At 32.3% G+C, this 17,880-nt stretch overlaps 2 protein-coding genes across 2 annotated transcripts; both read right to left on the bottom strand.

Moving 5' to 3' along the window:
• Nucleotides 1–627: 627 nt before the first annotated feature.
• SMC3 (structural maintenance of chromosome 3) lies at nt 628–10,286 on the bottom strand. Its single transcript, XM_016325216.3, has 27 exons — nt 10,077–10,286; nt 9,880–9,969; nt 9,654–9,755; nt 8,824–9,000; nt 8,604–8,734; nt 8,250–8,328; nt 8,001–8,158; nt 7,837–7,912; nt 7,591–7,719; nt 7,352–7,496; nt 7,091–7,221; nt 6,585–6,737; nt 6,308–6,497; nt 5,198–5,331; nt 4,383–4,541; nt 3,910–4,218; nt 3,640–3,816; nt 3,460–3,543; nt 3,177–3,386; nt 2,937–3,026; nt 2,747–2,868; nt 2,519–2,674; nt 2,333–2,440; nt 1,988–2,183; nt 1,558–1,645; nt 1,387–1,459; nt 628–1,284 (listed from the first exon to the last, which is right to left on the bottom strand). The coding sequence occupies exons 1-27, from the start codon at nt 10,200–10,202 to the stop codon at nt 1,164–1,166; spliced, it is 3,714 nt and encodes a 1,237-aa protein (XP_016180702.1). The 5' UTR covers nt 10,203–10,286; the 3' UTR covers nt 628–1,163.
• A 3,231-nt stretch (nt 10,287–13,517) lies between these two features.
• On the bottom strand, nt 13,518–16,307 carry LOC107621600 (gibberellin-regulated protein 4). The gene is made up of 4 exons (XM_016323632.3): nt 16,121–16,307; nt 15,981–16,025; nt 14,865–14,898; nt 13,518–13,923 (listed from the first exon to the last, which is right to left on the bottom strand). Exons 1-4 carry the CDS (start codon nt 16,187–16,189, stop codon nt 13,742–13,744), a joined length of 330 nt encoding a protein of 109 aa, XP_016179118.1. The 5' UTR covers nt 16,190–16,307; the 3' UTR covers nt 13,518–13,741.
• Nucleotides 16,308–17,880: the final 1,573 nt, after the last annotated feature.

Below are 17,880 nucleotides of genomic sequence, written 5' to 3'. Positions count from 1 at the left end.
GCTCACACAAATTAAGATATGCTTCAACATTCAAATATTTATTTTTTAATAATTTAATATAGTATTAAAGTTTAAAGAATTCTAAGAATTTCCAGCCGTTTACACCACATAATGGAGCATTCTTATGAAACATTATGGTTTTCATCATATACTAACGTGGAAAGAAATAATAAAAAAAATGAAAGATCACAAAAATAAAAAAAAAACAAATAAAAATAAATAAATAATTAATAAAAATTACTAAAATTTAAAAAAAAATAAAAATTATTAATATAAAATTATGAAAAACAAATAAAAAATAATTAAAATATTATAAATATTATAAAAAAAATTATTCTTTTTAATATTTATAATATTATATATCCTTAATAATTAAATCTTTTTAAAAGCCTTTTAGATGATAATTATAAATCTAAATCGAGAATCTTCCGGATACTATTTTTTAAAGTTAAATCAAGTAGAAAGATTTTACCTGTTCTTGATATTATGATAAAAATAAATAGAATGTCATTTATTAAAGTTCTAATCACGTTTTTCATGATGAATTATTAGAAATATTGATGTAACAGAAAATAATATTAAATTTATATGTTTCATACGTGTACAAATAAAAAAGGTACAAAGTGCTCAAATAACAATCCTCAATAAAAATATATTGACGTACTTATCATTACTAATCAATATTGCTTTGTCAAGATTCAAGTAGTGTATATTATACATCCCAATCATTGAAATTGTAGACAAAACTTTCTAATCAATGATCTTGGCTCTGTTTAAGAGTAGCAATATCACCAGATTGAGAAGAGGAGTTTGTGGGTCAAATTTTGTCACAATTACACAAGGCAACAAGTTTGCAGAATGGATAGCAAAGGAGAGAGTGCCAAAGCATTTCCTAGATTTGACTCTTGATTTTCTGCCATTAATACTGCACTTAAGCTGAGAGTCTAACTTTAAACTAAAACCAATTTGGGTGACAGATATTATATACATGTCATATTTGGATTGAAGCCTTCCATATAAATCAATAAGAACATTAATTTAGGGGAAGACAAGCTGATACAACAAACAAAACTACATACAAATATTTTTCATGTCCCATGCATCCGTTCAAACTATAATGAACAATAGTTAATTTTAACAGCAGCAGCAACCTCACAAACCATTTAAGCAGCCTTTTGGCATACAACAAAACTCGCTGGATCAATCGTAATGCTCTTCGTGCAATTATCAGTCTTATAAATCCCAACTAGTCTATCGGCCAATTCAAACATATTGTTCCTGAGGCTGCAGGAAGAAAACACAATGTTTGGATTAGTCAAATGCATATCTGAGAATGATACTAGCACAGGTATGAACATATTCTAGAACTATCACTGCCAAACGTACCTAATGATCACGAACTGAGCATCCTTGGTCCTATCCTTTACATAATGCCCAACAATAGATACATTCTTGAAGTCTGCGAAATCATATAACAATACGGGATTCAGTACACCGTAGAATGACATAGGACTTGGAATCAAAAGAGATTTTGCTTTTATAAAAATTAGCATTTACCCAGGGCAGCATCAATTTCATCCATTACATAGAGGGGGGTGGGCTTGTAATGATGAAGGGCAAATACAAGTGCCAATGAGCTAAGAGTCTGCAAAATGGAGATAAAAAATCTAGATCAACTTTAACAGGAAAAAGATTCGTATCCATGAAACAATATTATGACAACTAACATGGAATTAAACAAGTTATTATAATTTAATAAGAAAATTTTTTAATTGAAAATATTAATTACAGCTCACAAGCGAACGGTTCAACTTCAACTGATTAGTTTGGCTTTTAGAACATTGTAATGAAGGTACTTTTGTTAATGATTACTAGGATTAAACCAATAGTCACCGAGAACATAGAATACTTGCTTAAACAAAATGATTTTTCTTTACATAAATTGAGGCCAAATAGAAAAGGAAAAGACAGCAAAAAGAGAGAGAACCTTTTCTCCACCCGATAGATTAGCAATATTTTTCCAGCTTTTCTTTGGCGGTCTAACACTGAACACAACACCTTCAGAAAAAGGATCCAAAGAATCCACCAGCTCAAGTTCTGCATCACCTCCTAGTGTAATCATCTGGTACATTTCCTTTAACTTTAAAGATATGGCATTAAATCCTTCCATAAACTCATCTAATCTGAAAGAACACATTCAGGTAATATTTTTGTCAAAGCAACACTCATCAATTAAATTAAACCAACCACCAAGTCCAATTAAGTCAGGTACCTAATCTACTTGGGCCATATTATATATAAATTAGATCATGGTAACAAAAAATATGCACACCTCTTCTTCCTCCACTCATCATATTGCTTCTTTATATCATCCCGCTCCTGGGTGACTGCATTAAGTTCTTCAACTCGCTCATTGTACAGTTGTACCTTCTTCCGGTACCTGACAGTCAAAAAGAAAATTCATTAGGAAACATCAAAATGAAAGATAACTAGGATAACAAATTTTAAAAACTTATACTCTGCAATTGAATCAAGATTTGGATTCATCTCCTTCAACTGTGCTTCAAGCAATCCAACCATTTCAAGGGCCTTTTTAAGGTCACAAGCCGCATTAAGATTATCATCAGCCAATGTAGCCTGTAGCTTTTCGGGATCTACTAAATCAACTTGGATTCTGCAACAATTGTACAACCTTATAAGAATGTCAAGATGAAAGATACCCAAATTCGAATAGCTAATGACTTACTGCTCAAGATGCTTGCTAATAGTAGTTTGCAACTCATCAAGTCTTTTCTTGTAACCCTTCCCCCTCATTTCCAATTCTTTGCATGCTTTCTTCATATCTTTTAGTTTGAAATCAGCATCAACCTAAAAATTATTTACTGCCATGAGAAAACTTCGAATATTAAGTAACCTTGGAAAGATACTAGAGGTACCTCAGATGCCCGCAACACATCCACCGCTTTTTTCATCTTTTCGTACTCTGCCTTTGCTTCATCCAAGACAACCTTATGTTTGTACATCAGCTGCATAGGGGAAAAAAATCAAATACAACACAATAACAACCAAAACTTATATACATTTAGAAAAACATATATAAAAAGCACTACGATTTAATGCATATCACTGTCCACGCACAAGTTTTACATAATATAGTGCAAGACAAGAAAACAAACCTCTTCTATTTTCTTATAACTTTCTTGAGCACCAAATGCTTTCTGTTCAATTTCTTTAAACTTGGACTTCAACTTTTCTTTTTCTCCAGTAAGGCGTTCTACCTCCTTCTTTGACTCCTCAATTCCCTTAATCAACTTTTTCATCATCTTTTGTCCCGTCTCTATTTGTACCTTGTGGCGGTTAATCTCTGATTGGTTCTTATCGATATCCTGCCAATAGGAACCATTAGTACAGACACAAAATCAAATCAACTGAACAGTTCTGGGTATACAAGTTGCTTACAGACTGAATTTTCTGGACCTTTGACTTCTGAGATTTTAGTTTTTCCCCACCAGCATTTTCTATATTTTTCTGTAGCTCTGCAGCCTGAAGAGAAAATTGAGCCAACCATGTTAAGTTAATTAAAGTCATAAGGTTTATTCAACATCCTAGGTAACCCTCACTTATAACGGAATCACCAACCTTTTTCTTTAGTTGTTTAGACCCATCAATAAGTCTATTAACCTCCCTTTCTTCTGCAGAAATAATCTTCTTCAACTCTTCCAGTCTATCAAGCTCATCCTGCTGCGGATTTGATGCAGCCTCAAGGGAATCAAGTTGCTTTTCAATGTATTTATGTTGTGAAGTCAAACTATCAACCTGCAGAATGATGGTAGAAAAGCATAAAACCTCAAGGCCCTACACCAACAACTCCAAGAAAAGTATCTTTTCAGATTCAGAACTATGGATTACCTCCTTCTGGCTTTTAGCCAACTCCATTTCCAAAGAACCAATAGCTTTTTCAGAGGCTTGATATCGTCTCACAGCATCTGCTATTCTTTCGCGAATGTCATTCAATTTATTAGCTAATCCAGATAACTCCTTTTCAGCATTTGCAACCGCTTCTGTAGACACACTGGTAGCTCGAATAGATGTCCCCATCTTCCCCCCACGGGGTTTACTGCCCCCACCACTCATTGTTCCTGATTTTTCAAAAAGTGCACCATCAAGAGTAACGACTCGTCGAAACTCATGGTTGCCACCATATGCTATACGTGTTGCCTAAAATTTTCAAGACGGAAAATACTTAAATGCTACCTTCACTGATATGAAAAAATGTTGATTATATTGTCCAAAGTTTCTATATTTTATTCCGCAAATTTGTATTACAGTAAGCCCTTATTAACGTAAAAAGCCAAGTTTTCTGCTAGAGAAGCGTAATTGACCTGGTCTAGATCCTTAGCAACAACCGTATTTCTCAGGGCAGCAAAGAAAGCAAGCTTCATTCTTTCATCATGTACTTTTACTAAATCAAAAAGGCGCGGGACCCCCTCTGGGGTGCTAACTTTCTTTTTTAACATTGGAAGAAGGTCAACTTGCTTCTCCTGATTACATAAAGAAAAAAATTGTCAGTCATAATTATCAAATTAGCTTCACTTCCATGTGCTATCAGTATACCAAAATAATACACACATCATTCATAACAGTGTGTATACAGAACTCAACGTTAAGAAGCTGTCATGCTTTCAATCCCTTACTTGGTGTAAGCGCATGGCCATTAGATTCTTCAAAACACATAAAAGGCTTTCAACTACATTAAAACCTCCAAAGATGAAGTTGGACTACACAAAAATCACACGCTATCTAATTGAAGTACATAAATGGCTATAGTACAATGGCTTTTGCCAAAAACAGAAATGGTTTAATAATAAGTTCCAGTTGAACCAGTTCAGAATCCAAAGAACCAGATGACTAAATACGTCAATCAAATGTCTCCTTCAACAACGGAATCTTCACACTTAAAACAAAGTACTTGAAATATTAATTTTAGTATTTAATGGAGATGCTAATATATAATCAGCAGAAACTCTTAAAGGAACTAGAAGCTGGGACTGGAAATGTACAAACCTAAAACCAGCATCTAGATGAGTCCACTCGAGTTTATACAAATCCAAGGAAGGCTATGGTAAAACAAATCTATTCATGCTATCCTAAACATTAAGAATGATCATTCAAAGACGTAATGATAGTTAAAAATTACCAATATCATGAACGTAGCAACACCAAGATTCTCTCGACGAAGCAGCTCAACACATGCTTGAGCTGCATTTGTTGTTTCCACTACAATATAATCAAGACCAGCACACGCTGTTGATACTGCAATATCATACTTTGCTGCAATCATGGAAGATAAAGAAGTAAAAATATTGGCATACTGGGCATACAAACAAAACATAGAGTGGTATCGAAATCACCATTTACCAGATTGCAGGGTAGAAAAAAGAACATAAATTTCATGATCAAGTATCATTCTAATAATAAACCACAGTATCAACATATAGAAAAATGGAACAATGTAAACTAACAAAAATAAACTGAGAATAGGGTAACTATGCTATTAACTTTCTTGCCAACTCCTTGGCCATGGATCAAGACTTAGGCCAAAGGCCATCTAACAATAGGATATAATGCTGAAAATAGTGCTTCTGTGAATTGATGTCATACTGGGAGAAATCATGAGATGGATTTTAGGTCTGATGTTGATTCTTTTTCTGCTCTATACCTTAAGGTCAAATATTGAATACAGCAAATACATAGATGCAGTAAGGAGAGGATTAACTGGATAAAATGGTTTTATATAGGCGTTAGAGGAGCAAGTTTGGCCCCTGTTGAATCTTACACTAACAGTCAATATCAGAACATAAAGCTACATCACTTTTTAAAGTGATCATATAACTTTTAAACACTTAACAGTTTATAATCCTGACTATCCATGTATGGTTATACAGTCCAGATTATGATTAATTATGTATGGATGAGTTTAGGAGAATAGAATTCACCTCTTCCATGAGTGACACTATCAAGTACGAACCAAATGATCAGTAGGATGAAGATAAAGTCTAGTTTCTAACCAGTGGTTTAGCATTTCCATAATACTAATGCCTCAAACAAGAAGCCTAATCATTGAGTTTTGATTACATAAAAAGATATATCTTTTCTTGAAAAACTCATAAAATAACTACAAAATTTTTAAAATTAAATTAAATACAAGCAGTATCATCCAAAACAGGTTTCCAACAGTTAAACATAAAAAAAAAATGCATATTTGGAAAACTCATGAAGCTTAAAAACAGCTTTATAAAAACCTCACCATCAATAGCCCCTAAATCACCCATGCGTCCATATATTCCCTCTATTTTCTTGGTTTCCTTAGCTTTCAAGATTGCCTTTAGAACTGATCCCTGACTTTTCTCAGAATCCATTACAGACTTCAGCTCTGCAACCTTTTGTCTGGCAGCTTGCTCTAGAGGTATCAACGCATCTTGTTCTTTAATACATTCCTGGGAGAAGACCACTCAGATAAATGCATGCTTAGGGGTAACATTTTCAAAGAGCAAGAATAATAAATAAAGATAAAAGATCCTCACTTCTTCCACTTGGTGTGCTTCCACTGCGTCACGCTTTCTCTTTTCTATATCACCCATAATTTGAGAAATGCTGGCAGTTTTTGATTCAATTGTTTCTGATATGATTTTCATCTGACTTTGAGCTTCCTTAAAAGCTTTATGAGAAGCTTCATGCTGAAAAAAGATTCAAAACTTTCATCCTACATTCTATTAGAGGAAGATTTGAACAGTTCTAGTTTTGCCAACATGAGTATGGCAGCAAGTAACAAAGCACAAAAAAAAAACATAACTGCCTCCTATTATGAAAAAATATACTGATATGATTATATTGTTGTGTCACAAGAGACACGACATTAATCCTATTTATAAAAAAAGAGAAATCCTAACCAAATAAAGAAATAATATTAGAATAATAGTATATATAAAAAACTAACCCTAGTAGATATCCATTGATATTCTAAGACATAATGGAGATAAACTAAAGTATTTTCTTCATTTCTGTGAACATTGAAATATGTCATTCTCACCTTTTCATTTAGAAGCTTAGTCTCGGTAGATGCAACATCAAGTTTCCCCTTGTGCTCGATCAAATCTTTTTCCCAAGGTTCAAGCTCGGCACGAATTTTAGCAAGCTCAGAGCGGAACTTCTCAGTTTCAACTGTTTATCAATAAGAAACAATCAATTTAAAAGTCGAACCAAAGGGAAAATAGATGCTAGTAACTAGTTCAAGGCCCACAAATATGCACATAGAATATCAGCTCCTTTGAAGAAGCAAACAAGGTTACACCTTTGGAGCAATCAATTATCTCTTCTAAGATCTTCTCCTCGTCAAGCAACAATTGTTGCAGTTTTGGGATATTGTCCTCAAGTTTTGGTATCAGATCCATTGAGTTCTCACCCTCCTTTACAAGGGTGTCATGTTTTGCAGAATCCTGAAATAAGAATGAATGGATGAGGTGTATTATTTAGGAATACTTTCAGCTAACATATAGTTATAAATTACAAACTATGGCGAATTCCTCTCACTTTTTCAACTTTATCCTCCAGCTTCTTTATTTTCTGGCTCACATGCTTGAAATCTTCCTGAAACTTGACATCTTGTCTCTCAAATTCTTTGAACTCCTCCTTGCACTTCCTCATATCACTATCTAGCTCCTGCACAATGGAAATCAAGAAACATTTTACTAGGTTACTGCATGATGAGCGATACATTGAGCATAAAATGCCCTTAAAGCAAACAGATATCAACTCCTAGACCCATGTCCTGCAAACCTCTTGTCTTTTTAAATGCTTGTTGTGCTTGGCTTCTATCTCCTCCAAAGTTTGTTTGCTCTCTTGGATTTTATCCCTAGAGTAAGATATCACCAAGTTCTTCATGAGACAGGCATAACAATGCATTGGCTGTGACAAAATTACCAATTTAGATCAAAATTTACCTTTCTGCCTTGAGACTTTCTTCTAGGCAAGAAATTATCTCATGTTTCTCATCCATTTTTGCACCAGTATCATCAAGGGCCAACTTTGTAGCTTTCTCTTGCCATTTCAGCAAAGATAACTCCTTCAGCATGTATGCTTCAGCTTCATTTTTCACATCCTGTTACAAAGGAACTCTTAGGTGTCTGTCAAATGTAAAATGTTGCCCCAAAAAGATTAAATTAAAAAAAAAAAACCACAAATATACATGCCTCCAAGCCATCTCTTTCTTTCTCAGAAAGCTTAACCATTTGAACCACTCCAGATCGTTTCTCGTTCAGAGTTTCTAATCTTTATCAACAACCAAAGATTGCAGAAATTAGGAATTCCATGTTAAACTTGAAACTTAATTAGTTTTCAAAATCACCAAAAAGATATGAAGTTATCCTACAGACAGAAGTAGTACACAGAAAGAATTGTTACTTGTTACAATAAATGAACCATTATGTTTAATTATAGCTAATCAAATGAAATTCAATCAGGCAAAAAGAACAACAAATATAGATATTTAAAAAGAAAAATGCATTCTTAATCTTTTTGTATTGAAATGGATAAAAGGTGCTCACTGTTTATATGACTCATCAATCTTTTCAACATATTTGTTTGTTCCAATGATGTCTTCCAGATATTCTAAAAAACCTTCATCGTGAGGTCCTTGAGCTTTTGGTTTCATAAGTGATATCTGCTCAACTTCACCCTAAAAGAAACAGATCAAATATGAAGATGTATAAGACCTCATAGAAAAAAACATAAAATCATAAAAAACATCATGCAACAGATGCAAACCTGAAGGATTAGAAATCTATTATTGTCAAGGTCAACACCTTTTCCTTTAAGCTTCTTGGTAACTTCAGTGAAGTTACTGGTCCTGTCATTAATATAATACTTCGAGGAGTTATCACGGAAAGCAACCCTGGTAATCACAAAATCACTTCCAGGAACAGCCTCATACGTTCCATCATCCTGCAAGTTGCAACAAGTGATAACTAGTTCTATTTTAAGCAGAGACAGGATGGATGTGATGAAAAAGAGACGAAGAAAAAAAAAAAAAAAAACACGCACACACAGAGCACTCTGAAAAGTAGCCAGTCAGTGTATCATGATGGTAAACTGAAAATTAGCTCTAGAGCATACGACAAGGAACCATTCAAAAATAAGAAATATGAGAACCAAATTAAGCAAGAAAAAGTACAGGACTATTGTGTATCAGTTAGTATCTCAGCCTTTGGAAACAGAACCAGCACCAGAATTCAATTGGCAATTTTTTCCAACTTCTGCACAAATCACTATTTGAGACTAAAAATTATATTGAAAAATAACTCAAAAGGATTTTACGAAGCATATTAAAATGAATTGAAATTCAATTGCCATTCTACTATCCATGCCTACATGATATGGTGTGCATATTGAAATCCAAACACACTAATCTTCTGAGTGAGAGGGCTTACTTTAGCTTAAATTGTAGTGGGGAAAAAATCCCCTCAAAAACTCCAGCAATAATATATTTTTTTATCATTCATTGTTTTAAACACAAGATAAACTAATCCAATGACTAACTTAGCATATTAAATATAATAAATATGAATATAAATATATCTAGCATAAGAGAATTTTACCAAATCAACAATCTCCTGGAAATGAACAGAAACCCCTGCACTGTCCAAATTCTGGTGATTGGTTGAATTATGAATAAGCTCAGATACTTTGTTCAAACGCATCTGCAAGCATAACGACCAAGACAAAATAATAATAAAATTTAAAAAAAAAAACAAGGACAAAAAAAGGAAATTGAGTTAATCAGCACAAACAAAAACACTCGGGAAAACAATCCAGAAATATCACCTGCTTCGCTCGCTTCCCGAAGACGAACAGCATTGCGTCAATGACGTTGCTCTTCCCGCTCCCGTTGGGTCCAACCACCGCCGTGAAGCTCTTAGCTCCAAAACAAACCGTTTAGCAGAGTAGCACACTCAATTTTCAGAGCAACCGAAGTGACTAAAATCAAAAGCAAGGAGAAAAAGAAAAAGAAAAACCCTAACCTTGTGGAAAGGACCAACGCGTTGTTCTCCAGCGTAGGACTTGAAGTTCCGCATCACCATTTCCTTGATGAAGAGCCTCGGCCGAATCGACCCTCCCGCCGCCGATGACTCGTCGTGCTGCTCCATTATGCTCAGTCCGAGTCAACTCGGAAGCGCTTTCCGAGTTTTTGATCTCCGAAATTGTCTGAAAATGAAAAAGATTTTGGAGCCTTTGGCTATTTGGGATTTTCAAAATTTGTTGGCAGAATTGGCGCGGAAAGGAATGTTGTTGGGCTATTCAAATTTTTAATGGGCCTTATTGATGAGCCTTTTGATGATTAGCCTTGTCCACCATCCCAAAGAAAAAAATAAAAACGCGTTGTAACCACTAACCACAACCAACTTTTGGTTTAGACGCATCCTTAGAGCATTGGCTATGATCTAAGATATTCAAATTTTAATGGAAAAACTACCTAAAAAAGTAATGACTTGGACTCTCAGGAATGAAAATCGTCTTGCTCATGCAGTGGCAAAGGTTGCAGAATCAGAAACGTTACTTTCGACTTGGAGCTTTCAACCACCTGCAGAAATACGAAGCATCTTTAAAAGCGAGATTCGAAAATGAAGAATGCCAAAAATTAAAGGAGGAAAAAAAAAAGGAAAAGCAAAGGATACATTGAAAAAGTTCGCACCAGTCCTAAGGCAGGAAAGCAAGAGTTTAATCCAGATTGTTATGATCTGAGGCAGAGAACCTGCATGCATCCAACAGCGTCACGGTCTCACGGGCAAATGTTTTAGGTTTGAGTGTCAACCACATCTCCACAGGTGGGGTTGAAATTAAAACCGGAGATACAAAAGAAAAGAACGTTGTGGTAGAAAAAGACAGTGGAGGAATTGGCTGCGGTAAAAGAGGCAGAAGCTTTTGGCCGTTGTGAATTGGACCTCCTGGGCGATGGAGGACGCCGACGGAGAAGACCCAACTGCTGCTGCAGCAACTAGATGGGTTACGCTGGAGGCGCAACAAAATTCAGTCTCCGATAGCGAGGCTTCTAAGGTGCCACCACCGCTCAGAATAGTGGTTTCCACGCTAGTGCTGTGAAGAAGAAGATGCTTCACAACATGCAAAATTAAGCCGTTTCTCTAGTGTAGGGGTGTGCATGGCCCGACCCGACCCGAAGACCCGGTCCGATCCCGAACATTTTAGGGATTATTTTGGTGTGATTTCACCAGGTTTAGGGTAGGGTAAGGGTTTAAAAAATAGATCCGGTTATTATTTCAGGTCGAGTCCGGGCCCATGTCTCGGGTCACCCGAAGTCGGCCTGGTGATCCGGTCATCATACATAATTAATATTTTGTGTTATTAGTGATGGATGATGGGTATTCTTATGTGAAATTTAAGTATTATAAACCTTAATATTTTGTGTTATTAGTTATTATAAGACTATAAGTTAATCTTTTATGTTTAAAATGCATAAGATTTTAGACTAATGCATAATATTGTGTTATTTATATTGATTTAAATATTTGGTGTTATTAGATAATATTAGTATTGATTATGGTTATGCTTTAATTTTAGAAAAGAGTTGGTTCTTGTTATATTTTTCTAAGTGAATTTTACTATGTCAAATAATGGTTGGAGTCTTGGAAATTTGGATATTTTCACATGCTAGCTTATAAGAAGGTATCAAGGTAATATAATGTTAACGGCCCGGTTTTCACCCGATTTTTACCCGGTATAATCGTGGCCCGAAAGTGTATACGTTTCATCGGGTATAGGACCGAGTTCGGGTCTAATAAATAGGCCCGGTATATATTTCGAGTCGGGTGTGGATCACATCAAACATGGTTTCACCCGACTCATGCACACCCCTACTCTAGTGCAACAGATGGGAAGGCTCAGTGGGTAACGGGTCGGTTAGGGGGCAGGGGTTCTTTGTTTTTGGCCTGGGCGGGTCTGCTGGCCCAGGTCTCTGTCAAAAAAAAAAAAAATAGACGTATCCTTAGATAAATAGTTGATTTGACATCTAAATTTTAATATTTATAATATTTTTTTAAGTAAAAACTAAAGTACAATCAACTTCACGTAAAGTTGATAGTTGAGAGCCGTTAAATTTAAAAATTTTGTATTTTTTTTTTGTTTTATATTAAAAAAAATTAAAATACAAATATTGAATTTTAGATAATTTTCATTATATAAACTTTGACATCATGCCAAACTTCTAAAGTGTACTTCAAACTTCAAAGTTTCAACCATTGATTACATAGAGATAAGTTCGGATTGTTCAACACTATTTCATAGATTGAATAATTATGTATCTAATATTATTAATAATTGATTAATTTTACTATTTTTATATACAAATTTATTTGAAGAATAATTAAAAAGTCTAAAAATATTCCGATTAAAAGCTAGAACTCAGGACATAGGATTGTAATTTGTCAAAAAAATGAATTAACTTGTTTGGCTAACAATTTCCAACAAGAAAAAAAAAAAAATACAAAGCATTAGAGAAGTTTCGTAAACAACCTACATCAACATTCAACACCGTATTAACCTCTCTTTGAAAAGCAGAAAAAAAGTGATAGTATATTTGGATGGAGTATTTAACAAAGAAACTGTATTTTTTGTAGACTCTCTTAAATTTTTAAGGACAACATATTGTGTTTGGATATTAATTTAAAGCATCTTAAATTTTAATAATATTTTTTTTAAAATAATTACTGAAAATAGAATATTTCAAATTTCACCTATAAATAATAAAAAATTTCAATTTTCTCCATAATCTATCATTTTTCAAAATATGTTCATATATATTAAAGAGTAAACGATAAATAAGTCCCTAACTTCTTATCTCGAAAATAAATAAATCATCTATTAATAAAAAATATAAAAATGTTTATCACTTTCTAAAATATGAGATATCTAAATTTCTCTAGAAGACCAATTTGTTTTTATATATTTTAGATAGAACGACTTAAATGTTTCGTATTTTAAAAAGTTATTGACCTTTTTTATAATTTCAATTAGTCAGAAAATTATGTGTCTTCGAATTAAAAAGTTAAAAATTTATTTATTTTTAATTAATATTTAAAATTAATAAACAGTAACATCAATTACATATTTTATGAATAAAAGTTATCTAACTATTTTTTCAAATAAAGTATTTTAAAAATATAACTGATATAATTACTTTAACCAAACAAAATAGTTAAAAAAAATAATAAAATTTAATTTTTTAATTTAAAATTTTCTAAAACTTAACAACGATGAGTAGCATGCAAATAAAGGAGCCCACAGATAAAGGCCCATCCTCAATTAATACACCGACCCTATCTAATACACCAACAAATTATATAAAATAATACATGAGAGGCATTGTATAGAACCAAGAAAAGCAAATGGCAATATGGCATCATCTATTTAGTTACTAGTTAGACCATAAAGAAGGAAGAAGTAAATAAATTAAAATTATTGCATCAAATTTTTTAAAAATAAAAAACTAATAAAATAAAATCTGAGGATCTAATTATCTTGGAATCAAGATAATTAAACACATACACGATAAAATTACAATCTCAATATTAAATACTGATTTCTTATTTTTAACGATTTTTTTAATTTCCCCAGAATTATTGTTTACAAGGTTTTCAATTTTCAATTTCTCTCTGTTTAATTAACTAATTAATTAAGGGCATTTTGGTCCTCCTTCCTTGGTCTTCCAGTTGTTGTAGCAGGGGCAGACAGCTTTGTTCCCATAATACCCCGGGGGAACACAGAGGCACTTGTTACAGCACTTCTGACAGAAAAACATGCACGGCTTGTGGTATTGGGTCCTACTGCACCTTGTTGAACATTTTGATGGGCATTCTGGTCATATCACATATTTCAACACAGGTTAACTAAATGCTTCTTGCCAACAAGTATTCTAAGTAACTCTTATTAAGGTTATTCGAGATATGAAAAAATTAAAAATTTTATAATAATAATAATTGTATTAAAAATTTGAATCAACTTTAAATTTGTTAATATTGCAACAAGATTTTTTATGTTAATAAACTTAAGAAGCGTTCTTCATGCAATTATTGGCTGAATTTGTTAAGGTACATATTAAGGTGTTTAAAATAAAAATATCTTTTTTAAAAATTCAAAATTTTAAAAGATTAATAATATATAAATGTCTTTTAATTCATAAACTCAAAAGATGCAACTTTAACGGTAAATTAGATGTAATCCATGCAATAATATTTTTATGGGTAATGCTAGGTAGACAAAAAAAAAGTCAGAACTTGTCTTATTTAGCATTAATTAATTATCGCAACAATTAATGAATGCTAAATAAGGCAAGTTATGGTTATTTTTGGCTGATTTTCTTTGGTTATCAAATATTCCTGTATTTTTATAAAATAGATAGTGTAAACAAATTATTTTTTTGTTGCTTATGATATCTCATAATTTGATAGGTTAAGAATTAATTTATCATAAATTAAAATTTTATTTAAGAATATGTTGATGACTAATAAATTATTGTATGTATAAAATAAAATTCGAACTTCAAATATTTGTTTAAGTGGATAAATAAGTTAACTACTTGACCAATTCAAATTAATTATGTAAATAAATTATTTAAAATTATTTTTGAATAAATTTTGTTTTTTTTTTTTACAAAAAATAACATTTCATTAAAAAAACAGTCATAAAACACTTATAGATAACAAAAAGAAATGGATCTCAATCTAAAAAAACAAATAGATATTCTATTTGTTAAGCATTAATGATGTAATTAATAAAACAAAGGAAACATCACTTACGGTAGCTCTTGAGACTGCCAGGTCCATATTTCCTCTGAGAAAAACCACATTTGAGAAGCAGAAGTCAGCAATCATTTGGCATTATTAATTATTAATTATATTCACCCCTAAGCTTAGTAGTTGGTTGAAATCAAATTCCTAATGTTACTAATTGAAGAAAGTCTTACCCCGGCCCAACTTCTATTATTGTCAATAAGAAAACTAATGCAATAATAGAGGCATATTTGATATTTCGATCCCAACAAGAACTTAATAATTTCCTTGCTAGAGAGGAGGATTCCTTTAGGTATACAGGAAAGACCGGTGTTTCAGTTATTTTAACCGTCGATCTGAATTATAAAATATATATAATATATATTAATTGAAATCAACGGTTAAAATAACTGGAATACCGGTATTTTCTGATACATTTAAATTTTTTCCTATACTATAATAGAGACAAATAAAGACATTAGATAAATGAAAATAGTTGAAAGGGAGAAAAGGAAAAAAAAATAGTGGGTACATGTTATTTGCTCTGTTTATTTATTTATTTTGATATATTTTTCTCGACATACATTATGATGTGTTGAGACATTTTTCTTAAAATAAAAGAAAAAAAAATACATCTCATTTGGTTGCGTAAAAAATACACACTGTTTATTGATTCTCTATTAGGAGTAAAAATAAGTCTATAATCCAATTAAAAAATTCTCATTAAAAAGTAAAATTTATTATAAATAAGATAATAATAATAGAGTCAGGAGGCATTCAATTAGTAATGAATATAAAAAGAATAAAATTAAAATTAAAATTCAATTAAAATGTATGTATCATGATAAACTAGTTACTTTTTTTTTTTTTTTTGCATCAAAATATCTATCAGAGCAAAAGTCTAATAACTAATTCTTTAAGTAGTATTGTAGAGATATAAAATGAACAACATCTTCACACAAGTAAATACCATTCTCATCATCCAGATCAGAAAATAAACACAGACTCTCATTCATTTGTACCAACTTTTATTAGTAGCTACCATTCTCTTAATTCTTGGGATTTTGACCACCCCGCCAAGAGAGATAGAAACAATGCATGTGTGGAAGAGAGAGAAGAGGCATTTGGTTATGCATTACATACCTGGTCATTGTAATGGTGTCCTCCATGCCCATGAGATGCCATGACCTTAAAAATCAAACAAGAACATGTTAGAGAATCCAATGTGTTTTCTACTTTCAATCAAAAGACTACCATATATATAATAATTCACAATTAGTTACCACAGTTTGAAGCATGGAAATGACAATGAGGGCCAAGATGAAAACAGGAAGGAACTTAGACTTGGCCATTGTTACCCCCTCTCTTAGATCTCCCCTACACTTAGCCAAATTTTGCTTATATAAATGAAAGAACCAAAAGGCACTATAAAGAGATTGAGAGAGGGGGCAGTGATGAGTTATTATGATGGTGGTATATGAAATAAAGAGTGTGTGGGGGCTTTTATAGAACTTTAGGTGGGGGTATCATTCCATATTATTAGGTGCCAGATTTATTTCTGGCTCATCCAAACATTAAAAAAAAAATACAACTCATCCATCACACTTTTTATGCAAAATCACACTAAGGTCGTGTGACAAATTGTCATATTGAATTTGTTAATTTGAGTTATAGGAATATTTACTGAATTGATTCAATTTTTTAATTATGCCCAATTGAAAAAGGAAAAAAATCATACCAAATGTAGTCTGTTGTACAAATACACAAACTATGTGTCTAATAACCATTCTCTTTACTTGGTGATCAAAAGTCAAAGTTCAACTTGTGTTCACATTCTCTTTTTGAATTGGGTCATAAAGTATATCAGATCATCAGCAATTTCAATTTATTTTGATTGAGTGTGAATATTGTAGAATATGTCAATGATACCAAGAATTGAACATACGAGACATGTGCATGCATTAATGCTTCACAAGACGGTGACGCAAAGCATATATAAAAGATGCCATCGCACGGTCCGTAATACGGATTATTATCGAAGCCTATTCTTCAATATATTAATAATAAGCGACTAACAAATTAAATATGGCCAAAATGGCTAATTAGTAACTAATTATGAGTAATGCTAGTGAATTGATTTTTTTATTCAATATTAATTAATCATCAGAATTTATTATTTTTGGTTATCAGTTAGCGATCAATAATATTTAAAAGTATAAGATAAAGTATATTGTTAAATTATTATATTAAAAAAATAGACTAAAAAAATTGAATTAATAACTAAATAATAATTAAAAATAATAAATTCTAATAGTTTTCTAATTCATTAACTAATTTTGTTAAAAATATTTTATTTATTATAAATTCTATATTCTAAATAAAAAATATTAAATTCTAAATTATAAATTTTAAAATAAAAATCACTAATATCAAATTATTGACTAATTAAAAATTAGTTCTTATATTTTTTATTAATTATATTGCTGTTATTGAGAATTACCTAGTTACTGGATGCGTTGGATTATATATAATATTATAATATGAAATATATAATATATTCATGTAATGAAATATATATAGTGCTATAATCTTGTCCTGAAATATAATTAAGAGTAAAAGACAAATAGGTCACTGACCTTTTAAAACGCGGACATTTTCGTTTCTCAAGATTGAAAAATACATTTCGATCCCACACGTTTTAAAACGGCCGACAATTATACCCTTCCGTCCGTTTTGGGCCAAAAACGACAACGGAGCCAGCTGACATGGAGGGGTAGTGAATGACGTGGCCGTTATACTTGCTGAAGTGGATTGGGACGAAATCTTATTGGACAAATTCGTCCCTTAAGTGCAAAACGACGACGTTTTCACCGTCCCCTATATTTGAAGCTTCGCAATCCCCATAACACCCAAGAGTGACTCCACATATTACAGAAAATCCTATTAGAACAGGAACGCCCTTCTCCCTCCAAAAAAAGAACGACTTCCTACAGTTGAAAGGGGTGGTGTGGTCAGTCGACGTGGTTGTTGTTGTTGTTGAAGG

The sequence above is a fragment of the Arachis ipaensis genome, chromosome B10, assembly GCF_059453495.1.
Source record: "Arachis ipaensis isolate K30076 ecotype BB chromosome B10, ASM5945349v1, whole genome shotgun sequence".
In the NCBI taxonomy this organism is placed as follows: Eukaryota; Viridiplantae; Streptophyta; class Magnoliopsida; order Fabales; family Fabaceae; genus Arachis; species Arachis ipaensis.
The sequence above is the reverse complement of the archived record's forward strand: the minus strand, read 5'-3'. Positions and strand labels throughout refer to the sequence as shown.